This window comes from Salvelinus namaycush, chromosome 23 (genome assembly GCF_016432855.1).
Source record: "Salvelinus namaycush isolate Seneca chromosome 23, SaNama_1.0, whole genome shotgun sequence".
NCBI lineage: Eukaryota > Metazoa > Chordata > Actinopteri > Salmoniformes > Salmonidae > Salvelinus > Salvelinus namaycush.
The window spans coordinates 28,516,423-28,533,463 of record NC_052329.1 but is presented as its reverse complement, the minus strand read 5'-3'; the positions used below and the strand labels follow the sequence as shown (position 1 = coordinate 28,533,463).

The following is a 17,041-nucleotide window of genomic DNA, read 5'->3' as shown; positions in this document are numbered from 1 at the left end:
CATGAACCATTAAAAGACAAGAAAAACAGACCATACATGTGGGTTTCACTATTTATTTTCTTGAAGACAATCTAGCCTGTAGAGCCAACTCAACAGGTTAACCACCATTTCATTTTTATTTTTTGAAACCACATATTTGCTAACAAGGAATGCTGAAAAAAAAAAAAACTATGTTCAACAGAAGGTTATGATGACCACAAAGTGTAATCAATTTCTACAGTCTTTTTTAAATTAACACAAAGAAAAATGGGGGAAGATTGGGCACCTAAATGGAAAACGGGGCAGGAGCAAGGGTTTGGGAGGTACAGCAAACTTGTTCATGAGTTCTCTTAGGTCAAGGAATAAGGCTCAACATTTATAATTGAGCCACCCTGTCGAGGCTAGGGGGTCCAATCCCCAATACTTACCTTTCCCCAATTCAGGGATGCCTCAAAATCAGGCAGAATAATTATTACCCCTACTAAAAAAAAAGTTATTTTCAAATTCCCTAAAAATGGCTCAACATGAGTTGATTATGGCTACTACTGAATATAAAACAAAGCTTGTGGTTGGATGATGCATATTGTTGAAGGTGTTAGCAGGTCTGATTTGAGAGTCTAACCACACCTTTTGAATGACTTCAGGCCTCTCACTCTGCAGTACATGTGCAAAACGGTTCAGATTTATCTTCAAATCAGAAACTTAAGTCAGTAGGGGGAGACAGGTAACATTTAAACAGCAGTTTACTAAAAAAAAGAAAATTACACTGTGTACACAGCCTAAATAAACTAAAAACCCCTCAAATGAACTGTGCTATAGCTTAGTACATACAAAGGTAATGACTCAAAGTGACATAAAATGGCAATTTTTAATTTCCCCTTGTGATAAGTCAAAGCTATGGCAACAATACTGCAAAAGCAGTGATTTTTGCTTCAAGAGAAAGACTAAACATTAAATCATGCTAGGGGAGTACACAGGTCATTTGGTTGACAATAATGATGTCAGAATTTCACAGCATCAAACCCATATCTGGTGCAAAGGTATGGTTAATGTGGGGAGGTGGAATATGATCCTTATTAATCACCTCACATAAGCAATGAAAGTAAAAGCAGAAAATAAAAATTGTACACACTGGATGCAAAAAGAAAAGCCACCAAATGCATCTTAATACAATGCACCCGCTGCTCCACCTGCCAATAGCGTTGTCCAGTGTCAATTAATACAAATTAAAAACAAAAAAACAAAACCCTTGTGATTACATGTTTTTTCATTTCCAAAGTTCTTCCTTTCAGGGATTTGTATCTGCCTCTTTAGAAGGCAGAATTTCTTCTCGTATTTTCCTTCGTTTGCGCTTCTCGGTTTTGTTACTCTTATGTTGTATCTATTTTGTTTCTCTCTGCATGCGTTCACATCCAGTCTTCTTGCACACTCCAGACACGCACACACGCCACTCGTCCATTCTCTTGCACACGCCCGCTGGACTCTGGCCCTGCCCACCACCGCGCGGGGGGGGGGGGGGACACACCCCACCGAGGGCCTCTGGTTGGAGGAGATGAACCTGGCTCCTCAGCACTGAGTCCAGACATTCATACACAATGGGTCCATTCACACACACGTCTGATGGCGTGGCCGATTGGGGGGGGGATGGGCGCACAGGAGGTGGCGCCCCCTCCGGTCGGAGGACCGCAGAATTGTCATATGGTTCATCTTACGCTTGTTTTGTTGGTTTTCCTTTTGTGTTTGTTGCCTCAATTTCTTGATTTTGAAGTATTTGATTCTCCCCGGGCTGACATCGCGTTTTTGTCGTCATTGTAGTAGTTTTCCGTTTCTTCCCCCGACAGCTCCAATAACATGGAAGTTACTCGGCGTGTCTCAACGCATTCGATGTAGATGTTTGTTTTTTGCAACATGTAGCCACTCACTCACACCCACTCGCCATCTCAAACTTCATTTGGGCTGGTTCCCCTGGAATGCCAAACGAAATCAACACATTTTCTCTCAGATAAGATGCAGCCACGGATCCCACGAGCCAAGCACAATGGATCTAATTTCTCTCACACTCTTTCGCTCTCTTTCTCTCCTAATTTGTTTTATGTTGAACAGAGTGCTGCATCGCAAACAAAACTCCAGACTCCCGAGATGCCTTCTAGAACTGGAACCCCTCTGTTGGCACGTTGGTGGAGGAATTGAAGCCGTACGTTCCCCCCTGGATCGCCTCTGGAACCAGGCTGGAGTCTTCATCAATCTGAACATGAGACAATAACTCAATCTATACCAATAAGACATTCCCCAAAATGTAGTATGCAGTACCTTCCCCAACCAAGACATGGTCATATTAGAGCTCTGACTTACATCATCAGATGAGAAGAACTGATCAATAATTTCGTAGGCCAGTTTATAGATGTCTTCATTCTCATGATTCTGGAGCTGCTCCACCTTCTCCAGACCTGAGGGGCAGGGAAGAGAGATGGTTCAGCAGTCAAATCTACACAGCCACTGAGATAGAAACCCTATACTTCAACATAAACAGTTGGGAGGAACAATGACGCTTGAGGGTTAACTGAGTGGGCTGGGCTCTGACCTCCACACTCCTCGATGAGGTTGGCAATGGTCTCGGCCTCGTCGTCAGCCATCTTGAGGATGTTGCTGAGGCCGTCCAGGACCACCTGTACCACCTGAGCATCCTTCACTGTCAGCAGGTTACAGAAGGGAGGGATCACCTGCTGCTGGATCAGGTACGCAACCTACAGGACCATAGAAGGGTCAGCTTGGGGCTTTACAAAACGTGGGAATTCGAGTGTATGGATGTCAGGTGAGGTGTATGTGGTAAAGTGGGTAGGCCTCAGTTGAGCTCACCTGGTCCTTCCTCCCGCTAATTGTCAGATTGCTGATGGCCCAGGCTGCTTCTTTCTGTGTTCCAAAGTCTCCCTGCAAAAACATTTGAATGAATATTTCCCCAATATGACACTCATCACTGCTTCATTTTGTGCGAGAGAAAGCTCTGATGAAGAGATGAATGAAGCAGTGAAAGTGAGGAAACAGACCTTGTCCAGAAGGTGGATGATCATGGGTACCAGGTTGGCATCAATGACAGCCTGCACCTGCTGCTGGTTGCCTGCTGTGATGTTGGACAGGAACCACACTGCCTCCTACAGGATGGGAGAAGAAACAGCAGCACTCAGTGTGACTACTCCTTAAAGTGTTGTGTGTGAGAGGCAGGGCTTACAGAGACTGAATAAGCAGTCAGTGTGTGCGCTAGAGTGTGTGCATGTGTGTCAGGAGGACTGCAGAAATGGTGAGGAGTTCACACATGGAATTCAAAGGTGTGTGGACTGAGCTAGATCAGACTCCAGGGGCCTGCTCAGAGCTGTGGCCCCTGGTCGAGATGGGGTGCTGTGGGCAGGGCAGGGGCGGTCGTGAGGCCCTAATCATTGGCTCAGTCACGGAGGGAGGGGCCTCTGTTTGAGTGACAGGCCTCAGATGCACTCCGATATCAGCAGAGACCCATGGGTCTTCTGCGCCCACTACCCTTCACCCAGAAATACTACACAAACGCACTCACATCCCACACTCTACCCACCGTCCCAGACCACCCCAAAATCTACTCAAACTGTAATTTCCACCAGCTTCTTGAAGTCTCCTTGATCCGGCTCTTCCATGATGCGAGTACCTAACTAATAGTTATATCCCCATTCACTGTCATTCATATAGCATTCACACTTGCACCATGTCTCTGATTTCATCACTTCTAGCATGATCAGTCCCACTGACACACCTGCTGTGCTGTGGCAAGGTGAAACGGTGCAGAGTGTATGTATTATGGTGTGTTTGTTACCTTATTGATCTTCTCCTTGGGGTGTGTAAGGAGAGAGGGGAAGTGTCCCAGGGCGTCACAGTTGAGCACCACCTGGGTCTGTTCATCTGTTCCAGTCACTATGTTGCCCACCGCCCGCAGTGCAGCAGTCTAGAGAGAAACACACAATCAAGTTCCACATAGCAGTCAATACAAACAACTCCAAGCATCAACGAACATTCACGTAACTAACTAAAGTAAGCAAACCAACCACCACCCAAAGAATGTTTGAGTATGAATATCAGCACAGTAACCACCAGACTCCTGGCATCAGGGCCAGGAGTAAGACCCATTCAAGTCCTGAGCAGTATGATCTCTAGGGTTAGCTAGGGCTGGGCAGCATACCGCATTTTACGATACACTGGTATTTACGCAAGTTTGGGTTTTTACAGTATTTGAATGTTTTTGTTTGTTTAATGTGATACGCCATGTGTAACGTCCATTTTTATAGTTTACTTCGCTATTTGAGTCATCCCAATTGGCGCCGTTTTCCAAAAAGCAGAGTCAGAGAAAACGTAATTAGCTATACAGCCTGATATTTCCAGTGACCAAGTAGACCTAAATCGTCATGTTTGTGCAACAGTATCTTCTAAATCAAGAAGGAATACGCAAAGCATGAAGACGCTAAGCGAAAACATTCAACATAGCCAAAGATTATAGGGTCCCCTAGGAAACAACACTTTGGTTCCTACCCTGTCATAACTCCTCCCTGGCAATTTAATTCGATGTCACGTCAAATACTGTATTTAAAGTGCCCACTATTAATATTATAACTAGAATAATCTATCTATTTCCATGATTCCAACTTGTTTCTCTAAATCGCAAGTCAAATCACAATTGCAACATTTGGTTAAAATATTGTGCAGCCCTACTTGGCAGAATGGAAATTGTCAAATGAGTGCAGGTAATACAGAAAATGATGAAAATGCCGAAATGAAGTTGAATTGAACAGTATAAAACAATCAGAATGGAGAAAGACCCATTGAAATCACTTAGAATATATGTGTTGCCACCCTAGGGTCACTCACTACTCATAAAGCACCCTAGGATCACTCACTACTCATAAAGCACCCTAGGATCACTCACTACTCATAAAGCAAATGTACAACTTTTATTATTCAAAAACTAAAAATACCATCCAATTGTATTTTTTTTTTTATACGGTGATGATATTTTGGCAATATCGCCCAGCCCTAGAGTCAGCTTACCTACTGCACCATAGTAACTGACTTACAGACACCCAACGGCCCCACCCGGCAATACAGGAACCCATCTCAGATCAAAACACTGCAGCTCAGGACAAGAGCTCTCCTCCAAACCCTAACCTAATCTAACCACCGCAGTGCACAGGTCTCCAAGTACCTGACTGAAAACAACCCCTTGCCCCGCCCCCTTCAGTGTTTGCAGACCTGAAGGTAACTGATATGGGTAAGTGATGTGGTGATGCCTCTACCTATCCTTCTAATGAGCATAGAGAAGCCACCGCCATATTGCTTACACACCTATCTGATTCAATCACATCTGCAAACACAGCTATGGTCTGGCACGGCTCATTCCTTACAAAAGCAACCATTCCATTTGGTTGGCGTCTGTCTTCCCGAGCCCCACTGAGTAAAATGGAGCTGATCCTAGATGATGATCTACGGACAGTTCTCGTTGAAGATGAGACTTGGAGGGCTAAGCTGATCCTAGATCTGTTTCTCCACGGGCATCTCTGTGTCTCCGTACCTGGACTTTGACCTCCTGGTGGCTAAGCAGGGGCACCAGGTTGGGCACAATGCCTGAGTCGATGACCATCTGAATCTGCTCGTTGCCAGCGTCTGTCAGGTAGGACAGAGCCCACACCGTGTCCACCAGGATCTACAGGAATCAACACACAGGGTCACAGGTCCAAAAACAAAACATACTCATTCATCAACATACAGATCATGCATTAATATCGGCTTGTGGTTATTAAAAGGGGGAAATCAATGTCAACTTGAACTAAATCGGGTTGTGTCTTTCTGAATACAATCAGTGATTGAGGAACTCACATTAACATCAGTGTGGTGGATCAGCACACAGAGAGCTGGAAGAATCTGAGAGAGAAAAGAGGGAGAGAGCAAGAGAGTCAGTGAGAGAGATGCCAACAAAATGACAGGAATAGGATATTCCCACTGGGGATGTGTCAAATGGACAATATTTATGTTTAAACAGCCATTTGGTGGGAGGTGTCCGTTAAAATGATATGAAAAATTCATTAAAAAGTTGAGCCTCACGCTTCAACGCTCTTAGTTGTTGCGGAAATTGACCCACTATGCTGTTTACTTTCTGCATCTACGGCATATCGCTGAGTCTACCTTTAATAATTACAAAACTTTATTAATTCAACTTATATAGCGTAATAAATTATATAAAGAAATCTCAAAGGGATGTAAAGTAACAACTAAAAACAAATAATCATCATGAGTTGATCAACGGTCAAGAGAATGAAGGGAGGAGGTCAAAGGGGAGAGCCTTTATAGCCCATGTCTAGTTAGGTTATAACACTGAAAATATGTTTTTTGATAACTGTACCGATTTTAATTTTGTGTGGGGGGGGGGATTTTCAGTTAGGGATTCCTCTTAACATTAAGGACCCCAATTTCCAGCGCCTTTTTTCTAAGGGGCTTATGGCAGTTTAGAGACATGGTCCAGTATTATCCAGCAGTGATACCTCTTCCACAGACATGCCGCTCTGAGCACTAAATCAGCCCTCATTTCACCAAATTAGGAGCACACCTGCTGGGTACTGACTAATCCTGCTCTCTCCCTCCATTCATCCCACTGACAACTAGCCGACTACTGATCAATCCCTCCATCTCTCGCATGAGGGGAGAGTGACATTGGCAGGAAACGGGAATGAAACAGGAGCCAGGAGGACAGAGAGACAGATTGATACATATACCCCAGGGGCACACCCTGTACATAATGCTCAGGTTCAACAACACACTGACAGAGAGATTCAGAAACAGACTAACAGAGCCAGTAACTCCTGGATAGTGTCCTCAGGTCATTTTGCCAGGACAGATTGACCATGACCAAGGTGACACAAACACTCCCTCTCTTACCTCCTGGATGGTTTCCATGGGTGGCGGTGGGTCCTTGTGGCGGCAGAGGTTGACCATGACCCAGGTGACGTTACGGAGGAAGGTGATGGGGATAGAGGGGCTGATGAAGGACAGCAGGGGCTTCACCACACCCAGACTGATCACATAGTCCCTGCACTGGGGTCCGTCGCCTAGGAACAGAGATTGTTTGTGAAACTCTCACCGATGATGCCTTGAGACAGAGAATCCCTGAGCCATTCCCACAATCAGCCTCCATTGTTAGAGGGTCCCAGACACAGAGTAGAATCCAGACTCACCTATGATGTTGCCCAGGGCCCAGACCGCCTGCTCACACACATTCTGGTGAAGAGATTGCAGCAGCCTCAGGAACAGTGGCACAGCATCTGCAGGAGAAGAAATCCTCTAATTAATATTTAATAGCTAACTCCACCACCAAAGACTACAAATAATCTGCCATTCAGGGGCACATAAACTACAAATCCAAGATCTGGTAGGCATGATGATAGAAAATCCCACCTAGCCCCCAGAAAGTACTGGCAGTGGTTGCGCTGATATTGTAAGCTGGTACTTACTGGACTGGACCACTGCCTGGGTCTGCTCTGAGGTTCCTGAGGCAATGTTGGTCAAAGCCCAGGCAGCTTCAAACTGTAGAGATGGACTGGAGACAGAGGCAGAAGTGAGATGGAGGATGTAGAAAGAGAAAGGGTGGAGAGAGGGGAAAAAATGAGTGCGATGGAAAGGGTTCTTATTCCATCCGTCAGTGGTTCTGACAATCCTCACATCTGTTTATGAAAACATTTGCATTGCAACATACTTTCCTCATCATCCGAAGAGATCCATTCTCAGTGGAGTGACGCTTAGCTTACATTCACTGCAGCACTGCTTAGGTCACAACCACTTCTATTATATAACACACAGAGTAATCATAACACAAAGTAAAGCCCTGCTTACTTGTCATCTCTGTCCAGACAGTGCACCAGGATAGGGAGGATGCCAGACTTGATCAGGTCATCTATGGGAGGGTTACGGTCACTAGACAACAGCTTCCTGCAGGGAGAAAATGTCCATTATTCACACATACTTGCACTTAAGACACAGCAAAACATAAAATAAAGGAATGTGAAATGTAAACATCTGAGTTGTTGCACAACACCAGCGCTGTTGACTACAGACATGACAATGCAATCTCACAATGATTACATAAGACCAGCGACAATGAAACAGAACTAAGTCTAGCATGTTTGCCGGAAACCATGAAATAATTTGTAGGCTATGCTCCAGAACATGCCACTCCACAACATTCTAGAGATGGGTTTTGGAACCATGTTTGAGTGTGAATCACCATGGCAACCAGCAGAGCCGGATGTAGGAGGAGAGAGTTCCTACCTTGCAGCCTGCACGGCACTCAGCTGAACTCCCTGGTTATCACTGGTGGCATTCTGCAACAACAGCACACAGGGAATCACATACTGTGGAAGCAAATCCATGTCTAAGAAATGTTTCAAAATTGGAAGTGCACTTACTTGTACTATTGCTTCAAGAGAGGTGTTTTGCTGCAAGATAAAAGGAGGTACTTGGTCAGGGAACTATTTATTTTGCCCATGTCAAACACGGCCAGTGGAAACGTAATGGTTTGTTTGCACTGTGGCCACACCTCAGGGTGATTAGTCAGGCCTTGAGAGGCAGTCCTGACTAGGAAGAACAAGTCTGAATGCCTGGAGACACTAATCAGTCCAAGAGGAATGTCAACACGGGCCAAACATTGTACATTACAAATCCTAAAAAAGATACTATAAAAAACAAAGTACAGTTGATAGTCATCCTATTTTGTTCATATTTTATTGCAATAAGAGGTCCCCTCCCATTTGTTTTGGATTGCATGTGGATATCTTTTAGCTAACAGTTCTAGGAACTCAGTCTTTACCATACATCTAAATCACCTGTTAATCCCTATCACACCAGTGATTACTTCAAGGAAGGAAGGAAAGCCATGCTCTCTGGAGGATCACAGAGGAAAATGACAGAGGGCCAATCAGAACGTACCGATCTGAAGTCTCCGTCGGCATCAGAGTCTTCGCAGGTGTCCTCTTGGGGCACGTTTCTCCTCTTCAGCAGGTGTTCGTCCCTTTTGTTCTGCAGAGAGCAGGGCAAGACATCCGTCTTAACGTACATGCATCAGCATGGCAACAGGCTCAACTATTAAACAAGCATTTAAAGGAATACTTTGAGATGTTAGCAGATACCCATAGACTTCCAATCATTGCGCTAACACTACTTAGCATTGGCTTCAAACTACCATTCAGACAGGACAGAAATAAAAATGGTATCCACAAGTTCATCTGACAAGTAGATAAAGGGCCTTATTGCCAAAATCCCGAAGTATCCCTTTAAACTCATCTTTGATACCCTGTTTGAAATGCATTTGTATCTCGTCTGACATAGATTAAAGGAAAGAAGTTGAACAATTACCTTGCGGAGTTCCACCACCACCTCTGTCCTCTGTCTTCTCATCGTCTATAGCGGAGAAAACCAATACATTAGCCTCCCTTGTACAAATATACACTGTATGTGTGCCTGATTATTTGTTGGTACTTCCATAATCCACACGCAAAAAAAACAAAACGAAATGAGATGTTTATCCTCCCAATATGATGAGATGACGACATCCTGTGTATTTGTGCTTAGAGAGCTGTTCAGAGACATATTGTTCATCCACAGCTTTGATGGCACAGTGATAGAACCAGCCTGCCATACCACTGCCTGAAATCACCAGCTCACACTCACAACACAGACCTCATTTACATAGACTGACTTAACACAGATCTCAACTACTGGTGTTTTGTATGTAAGGGCTCATGTTAATAATGGGTGGTAATACGAGGGACCATTTTCAAGCACCTGATTGACAGACATTACATTTCTTATAAGGACTCATTAAGTAATTTGCTGTCATAAAATACTGGCCTTTGGCCATTTGTCATGATGGGTTGATATAGTGAAAGTACAAAGTTAAATTCTTCCTTCTGTCTAGAAGGGCCCTGCCCATTTCCTTCTTATACTCCCACTCCACAGTGAAGTGGCAGACAGTGCATCACTCAAATATGATCAGCACTTCTATCATGTGTTGGTGTGATATAGCCTAGTTATGCATGTTAGTTGTTATGCAAGCAATATTCTTGTTTCCTCTGCAAACAATGCCCCTGCCATTGACTAGCCATATTACATCATCATTAAAAAGAGGCAGGCACTTCTAGCTTAAACATAATACATAGGCCTAGCTAGTATAAGTGTTCCTCTATCATCTGTTCCCCTTGCCTATAATAATTTAGCTTCCACTAGTTTGAACTGAAAATGTAGTTAAGTAGAAGAAGCCTTGGGTGTTGGGTGTGGTGCCCTTGCACCCAGTCCGGAACGGTCTGGTGGCAAATAGCTTTGGGACAACATCGGGAGTCTGTATATTGGTTGGACTTCCCGAGTTGTGCATCATTCTGATGGCTGGCGACGTAAAATAACCCTACCACAATATAGCCGGCTTCACCAAAAAAAAACTTTTCCTGTCAATAAAGGCATGTGCATAAACTATAGGAACTCTACATATTGTGGTAGGTTTATTTTCTGTCGCCACCCATCAGAAGGATTCACAACTCTGGGAGTCCAACCAAACACAGCCCCCCGATGTTGTGTTCCAAAGCTAGGGAAAACACTGATTAGTATAATGCAATGTTAACGTTTAACTGTCCTATACTTGCTATCCATCTACCTCACAATGGCTATAACTTTCGTTATGGGTCTGCCAAGGCCTGCAAAGGTACCCTGACCAGCTACATTTCGCCATTGTTTTGATGAGCTACGCTAGCAGGTTAGCTAGTAATCTAGCTAGCTACCAACAGCGGGTACTGGCTAACGAGACATATTTCAATATTTGTAGTTAAAGAAGCTGCCAACTAGTAAGCGGCTAACATTTACCATTACATTTGACACTTGGAACAACTAACTACGAAGCTAAAGTTAAATTGACAAACTCAGTTGGGTGGCTAACGTTAGCTAGCTAAGTTGATCTAGCTATCGTTAGTTAGTATAGTTGAGGTTTTTACTGCGTAATTTTCTATTTGAGGTCATTAGTTAGCTAGCCAACGGTAGGTACCAGTTTTAAAATCTTACTGGCTACAAGAATATATACCATCTGATAATTGCGTGTAAATTAGTTGGCTAGCTAACTACATTACATAGCTAGTAAGTTGTAGCCGGGGAGGGGTGGTACATTATAGCTGGCTAGCTAACGTTAGCTAATCCAAACCACGGATGTGGCTGACTAGCGCAGTCGTTAGAAGGGGATACGAATCTCGTTAAAATAACCCCCTCGAAAAGATGTGGTTAAGTAACGGTATGTCAATTCCAAACTGGGTGGGTTGTCTGACACAGCTACCTAACTACATTTCAGATGACTGTCGAATAGCAAATATAGCTAGCTAGAACAGCGTGTTTGTTAGTGTACCATTGCTATCACGGCCTGTAGACTAACTAGCTACCAGTTTAGTTTAGATGGAACTGGAAGTCGTTTGCTAGCTCGGTTAGCTGGGGACGTTTCACGTGTTGTGGATTACTTTTATTCTGGTTCAGAAAGTCGGGTGGATTGATAGAAAGGCCTTGGTCTATTTGACTTTCAGATAAGGCCTGGTTTGGTCTGGGTGCAAAGTTCCAGATCATGAAAATTACAAACGACGTCACACAGCGCAGCCCCAAGCAACAAAATAGCGCATATGAAAAGGGACCCATCGACGGAATCAAATACTTTACCTCCAAATCACGACCCTTGTTCTTGAAATTCTTCAGTCGCTGGTTGTCTAGTTTCTCGTTGTCAGACATGTTAGCAATTTTAGCTATGTTTTAACACCGTTTGCAATGAATCAGCTAGCCGCTACTCCTTTCGAGTTCTTTTTTTCAGGCCTTTCAGTTACCGGACTATTTTTTGTTGGTCTGTCCGCGGTGCATACTGGGAATGCCGGTCGTAGAGACACAGCCTCGCTCTGGCGTAGAAGGGTGGGGAATTCCCGTTATTGCTCACTCGTTGGTCTCGCGAAATAGGTTATTATTCCTCACTAGGTCGCGCTGTGGTTCGCAGCTAGTTCAGACCACCACACTGTTATGATCTGTCAATCAGTGCATTTTGGTAACGTGTTAGTAGGCCTAAACAGTTACTAGTCCTATACTGATATATTTATATCGATATAGACTTATTATATATCGGTGCTGCCCATCATTAATAAATATCAAGTTGTGTTGCCTTCTTGACCCTGAAACTATCTATAGTAGTCACTATGGCAACAATCAGAAATGTAGCTAGGTACCAACTGCCGAAGTCAAGTGTCAAAACTGTTATTTAACTTATTTAAATAATACATGAAAGTTCACAATGCCCAGAATTGTTATTTCTCAACCAGAATAGGATGTAAGCACATAGCTAGTAACGTTACAACAGTAAGTCAACGTGTTGGTCGTCAACGTTAGCTATGACTGTAACAATTAGCGAAAGTAAGATAGATACTATCAAATATGTTGTTTTCAATGTTGTACATTATAGTGAGCTTCATTGTGTATAGGCATACATACCTCGAGGTCCATTTGGTTAACACTTAATATTTCCAATACTAAGTTGTCTAAAGTGCAAAATTCTCCAGTTTCATCTATAAATTGTTGTGTCCCATAAAAAAACACTTCCTTAGATTCTAGAATGTGGAACATGGAACTAAAATCTAATTTGATGTTACAAAGCCAGTTCCAATTGAACTCTACCTTTTTTAATGGAATATATGGGACATACTTTCATTATGGAAGCACTGTTTTGGGACATGTTTATCATTCTAATCCACAGATCCCACACTCTTTTGATATCTCTCAATCAGTGTGATATCTCAATCAGTGTGATATCTCAATCAGTGTGATATCTCAATCAGTGTATTTGGTATAAGCCTACTACTCCTGTGTCTAAACTTGTAATTTCTAAACTAAAGAAGTCTGTAAATGTTGTATTTCTCTCATTAGGGTTTTGTGATTTGTGATGTTGTTCAGTCCATTTGAATACTTGCATTATTCCCCTGTTTGCTCCAGATAAATTAGTCTACAAAATAACTGTGCAGGCTAAATGCATTGCATCTGATTCTGGTCATGACTATGTAAAATATTCAATAGTTTATATTTCTGCCTTGAAAAGTAACACCTTCAATATCAATGAGTGGTTTTTAATTTATAATAAAAAAATCACAAGGAAATGCAGAAATTCCCATTGTTCAAAAGTGTTTTTGATACATCAATCAACAAACGTGCAAAATGATAGCTTTCAGCGTTAGATACGTTGGGATCTCAAGTTTGTTCTGGAGAGTCTTGTTCCCATATTCAAGAATGAGTGTGTCAGAATGATCCAACACAGGGCATTCTAAATCAGCTATTCTGCTCAAAATAATCCAGAAGAATACAAAATAATCCAAGGGAGATTATTACACCCATCGATAGGGTTTTATAATCACTGGTCTTAGCTGCAGCCCAGGCCTTGTGTCTTGGTCATCATCGTAATGGCTTTGGGTTTCAGTTGTTTTACTGTGTTCTTTATATCCGCCTTAGTCTGCTTTAGTGAAGTCTTCAACATATAGGCAACCCTTCTGAAACCTTCCTCCAGGTCCACACCAGTCCTCCCAGAGCACGGCTGGACAAACCAATCCCTGTTTCCACATACCCTCCTCAGGTCCAACCTGTGGGTGATCTCCTGTGGGCTTGCTGCCCCGGGGAGGTCCTGCTTATTGGCCAGCACCACCAGAGGAAGGCTTTTTAGACTCCCGCTCCTCAGCACCTGTTGTGTGATGTAAAAGATCAGTATACACATTATTATACCCCATAACAACATGGCCTAATATGACAAGAAAGAGATCTGGATATGACCTGTAATTTATTTACATTCATGCATCAGGATAAGGCCGAATTGTATAAAAAAGTTTTATTATGAATAAATAATGACCTGATGGAGCTCTTTCTTTGCCTCATCCAAACGCCTGCGGTCCCAGCTGTCCACCACAAACACCAGGGCCTCCGTGCCTGGGTAGTGGTGCTTCCAGTGGGGCCTCATCCTCTGCTGGCCTCCCACGTCCCACACGGTCAACCCCGGACCCCTCGCCTCCGTCTCCAGCATCTCCACGTTGAAGCCCACGGTGGGCACGGTGATGACAGACTCGTTGTACTTGAGCTTGTAGAGCAGGGTGGACTTCCCCGAGCCGTCCAGGCCCAGCATCACAATCTGAGCCTGATGAGGGTGTTTAGACCCATGCAGTCCCATGCTCAACCCAAACACAGGTCCTGTTGTCTGGAGAAGAAGGCTGGCTTGTGTTGTTGTTGCTGCCTCAGCTCTGTGCAGCAATGCCCTGCCCGCAGTTACTTTGTGCTCTGCTCTGTAAGCTCTGTCTTTTTCTGAGCTCTGGCTGTGATGAATCCCCTCTTATAAAGGCAGGGTGCAAATCAGAATGGCTTATGTACACCAAGGAGGCAGCAAGACCACTCCCCCTGTTGTTGTAAGATGCCCAAGTCATTACGCAGCTTTCGGTAAAGCTTTTTATGTCTCTGGTGATGGTTCAGGTTAGAGCCTCTGTGTCTTATATTACTATTACACTGCTGAAAGAGTCACCTGCTTCAGACCATCACACTTAGCAGGAAGTCCTTTTTAGGGTGTAGGGGGGTTTGTGTTCCTTCCTGACTGTCTCCTGGAAATGGCGTCAGAGTGACAGTTTTAGACCAGTAGGTCATGGGTACTCAAATGGCCTGTAAGGTTAGTGGGTTACATCATACAGTTATCTTTGAAGTCACAACATGCCAGACCAGCACTCCATCACAACAAAACCATTTGGGAAAGTTGGCTGAGGGTGTAGATTCCAGGCACCATAGCATGAGATAACTTTCATACTCCCCCATATAAATAGGCCTGTCTATTGTTCAATATTCGTCATTATTAGTATCACCAGTATAAATCATATAATAAATCATATATATTTTCAGCTTAGTCTACACCCATTTATCTACACTGAACAAAAATATAAACACAACGTGTAAAGTGCTGGTCCCATGTTTCATGAGCTGAAATAAAAAATCCCCGAAATTTTCCATAAACTTATTTCCCTCAAATTTTGTGCACAAATTTGTTTACATCCCTGTTGGTGAGGATTTTAAGCTTTGTCAAGATAATCCATCCACCTGATAGGTATGTCATATCAAGAAGCTGATTAATAAACAGTGTCATTTTAAACAATAAAAGCACACTCTAAAATGTGCAGTTTTGTCACACAACACAATGCCACAGATGTCTCAAGTTAAGGGAGTGTGCAATTGGCATGCTGACTGCAGGAACGTCCACTAGAGCTGTTGCCAGATAATTAAATGTTAATTTCTCTATCCTAAGCCGACTCCAATGTCGTTTTAAATCATTTGGCAGTACGTCCAACCGGCCTCACAACCGCAGACCACATGTAACCACTCCAGGCCAGGACCTCTACATCTGGCTTTTTCACCTGCAGGATGTCAAGGTGGGGGTGGAGGGGGGTTTGCAGAAGAATATCTCTGTCTGTAATAAAGCCCTTTTGTTGGGAAAACTCATTCTGGTTGGCTGGGCCTTGCTCCCAAGTGGGTGGGCCTATGCCCTCCCAGGCCCATCCATGGTTGTGCCCCTGCCCAGTCATATGAAATCCATAGATTAGGGCCTAATTTATTTATTTCAATTGACCGATTTCCTTACATGAACTGTAACTTAGCAAAATCTTTGAAATTGTTGTTTATATTTTTGTTTAATAAAGATAATGCAATTCAGTGCTGAAAACAGGGCACGTGAATTGTCAGATCAAAAAACATCACAATGTATTCTAACAGTTTATTAAAGATTAATAAAACAAATAATTAAGTTCATAAACTACTTATAAAGCCCATTATAAATCAATTTAAGTATACCTTAATGTAACGTGTTACCTGGATTTACCCAGTCAACATCTACCACCATGTATCCCATTTACTGTACAAATTCAAAACAAAAATACTGTACAAAACAATAGCTATTGACAAACCAATCAGTCTTCTTTAGGCCACTCACCAGCACGGTCGTTGAAATATACTGTATCTGCAGTTCTCTCAAACCAATCAAATATAATTTATAAACATCATTTTTTTTCTCCCATGAATGAAGACCAAGAAAGACAATACTATGATCATTAATCCTTTTATTGTTATCTGTTGATTTTATCTTAAAATACACAGATTATTATTTTTATTTTTTTACAGTTTCTTAAATTCAACAAAGACAAATACAAACTCCACAAACATTCTGTAACATACATTATTTTGGAACTGAAAAAGCACAAACATACTAATCTAGTAAAATACCTCTTTTGTTAATAAACCAAAGAGTTGGTGCATTGCTTTCTTCATTGCAGATGTGGAGGGAGAGGATAACATGGGAACAGAACAGTAACATTCGGAAAGTATTCAGACCCCTTGACTAGTTCCACTTTCTTTTAGGTTACAGCCTTATTCTAAAATTACATTGTTTCCACCCCCCCCCCCTCAAATCTACTCACAATACCTCATAATGACAAAGCAAAAAAGTTTATAAAAAAAAAGCGCAAATTTATTAAAAATAAACACTGAAATATCACATTTAGATAAGTATTCAGACCCTATACTCAGTACTTTGTTGAAGCACCTTTGGCAGCGATGACAGCACTGAGTCTTCTTGGGTATGACGCTACAAGCTTGGCACACCTGTATTTGGAGAGTTTCTCCCATTCTTCTCTACAGATCCTCTCAAGCTCTGTCAGGTTGGATGGGGAGCGTTGCTGATCAGCTATTTTCAGGTCTCTCCAGAGATGTTCGATCGGGTTCAAGTCCGGGCTGGGCCACTCTAGGACATTCAGTGACTTGTCCCGAAGCCACTCCTGCATTGTCTTGGCTGTGTGCTTAGGGTTGTTGTCCTGTTGGAAGGTGAACCAGTGGCCTAAGTGTCAGTGACCTGAGGGTTCTTGGTCACCTCCCTGACCAAGGCTCTTCTCCCCCGATCACACAGTTTGGCCTGGCAGTCAGTTCTAGGAAGAGTCTT

The 17,041-nt window shown here is 43.0% G+C and overlaps 2 protein-coding genes across 2 annotated transcripts; both read right to left on the bottom strand.

The window, feature by feature from the left end:
- Positions 1-37: 37 nt before the first annotated feature.
- LOC120018261 (importin subunit alpha-3-like) lies at positions 38-11,934 on the bottom strand. The gene is made up of 17 exons (XM_038961360.1): positions 11,719-11,934; positions 9,391-9,435; positions 8,965-9,054; positions 8,445-8,474; positions 8,308-8,360; positions 7,873-7,968; positions 7,494-7,579; positions 7,218-7,304; positions 6,922-7,091; positions 5,866-5,910; positions 5,561-5,692; positions 3,815-3,943; positions 3,024-3,128; positions 2,836-2,907; positions 2,561-2,723; positions 2,332-2,426; positions 38-2,224 (listed from the first exon to the last, which is right to left on the bottom strand). The coding sequence occupies exons 1-17, from the start codon at positions 11,785-11,787 to the stop codon at positions 2,126-2,128; spliced, it is 1,566 nt and encodes a 521-aa protein (XP_038817288.1). The 5' UTR covers positions 11,788-11,934; the 3' UTR covers positions 38-2,125.
- A 1,331-nt stretch (positions 11,935-13,265) lies between these two features.
- On the bottom strand, positions 13,266-14,456 carry LOC120018889 (ADP-ribosylation factor-like protein 14). The gene is made up of 2 exons (XM_038962109.1): positions 13,931-14,456; positions 13,266-13,765 (listed from the first exon to the last, which is right to left on the bottom strand). Exons 1-2 carry the CDS (start codon positions 14,243-14,245, stop codon positions 13,451-13,453), a joined length of 630 nt encoding a protein of 209 aa, XP_038818037.1. The 5' UTR covers positions 14,246-14,456; the 3' UTR covers positions 13,266-13,450.
- Between the last annotated feature and the right edge of the window lie 2,585 nt (positions 14,457-17,041).

Coding starts and splice junctions, on each gene's coding strand:
- LOC120018261 (XM_038961360.1), bottom strand. CDS start 11,787: ATGTCTGACAACGAGAAACTAGACAACCAGCGACTGAAGAATTTCAAG. Junction 7,092..7,217: donor GGCCCTGGGCAACATCATAG/GTGAGTCTGGAT, acceptor CTCTGTTCCTAG/GCGACGGACCCCAGTGCAGG. Junction 2,427..2,560: donor CCTCATCGAGGAGTGTGGAG/GTCAGAGCCCAG, acceptor CCTGCCCCTCAG/GTCTGGAGAAGGTGGAGCAG.
- LOC120018889 (XM_038962109.1), bottom strand. CDS start 14,245: ATGGGACTGCATGGGTCTAAACACCCTCATCAGGCTCAGATTGTGATG. Junction 13,766..13,930: donor CAAAGAAAGAGCTCCATCAG/GTCATTATTTAT, acceptor ATCACACAACAG/GTGCTGAGGAGCGGGAGTCT.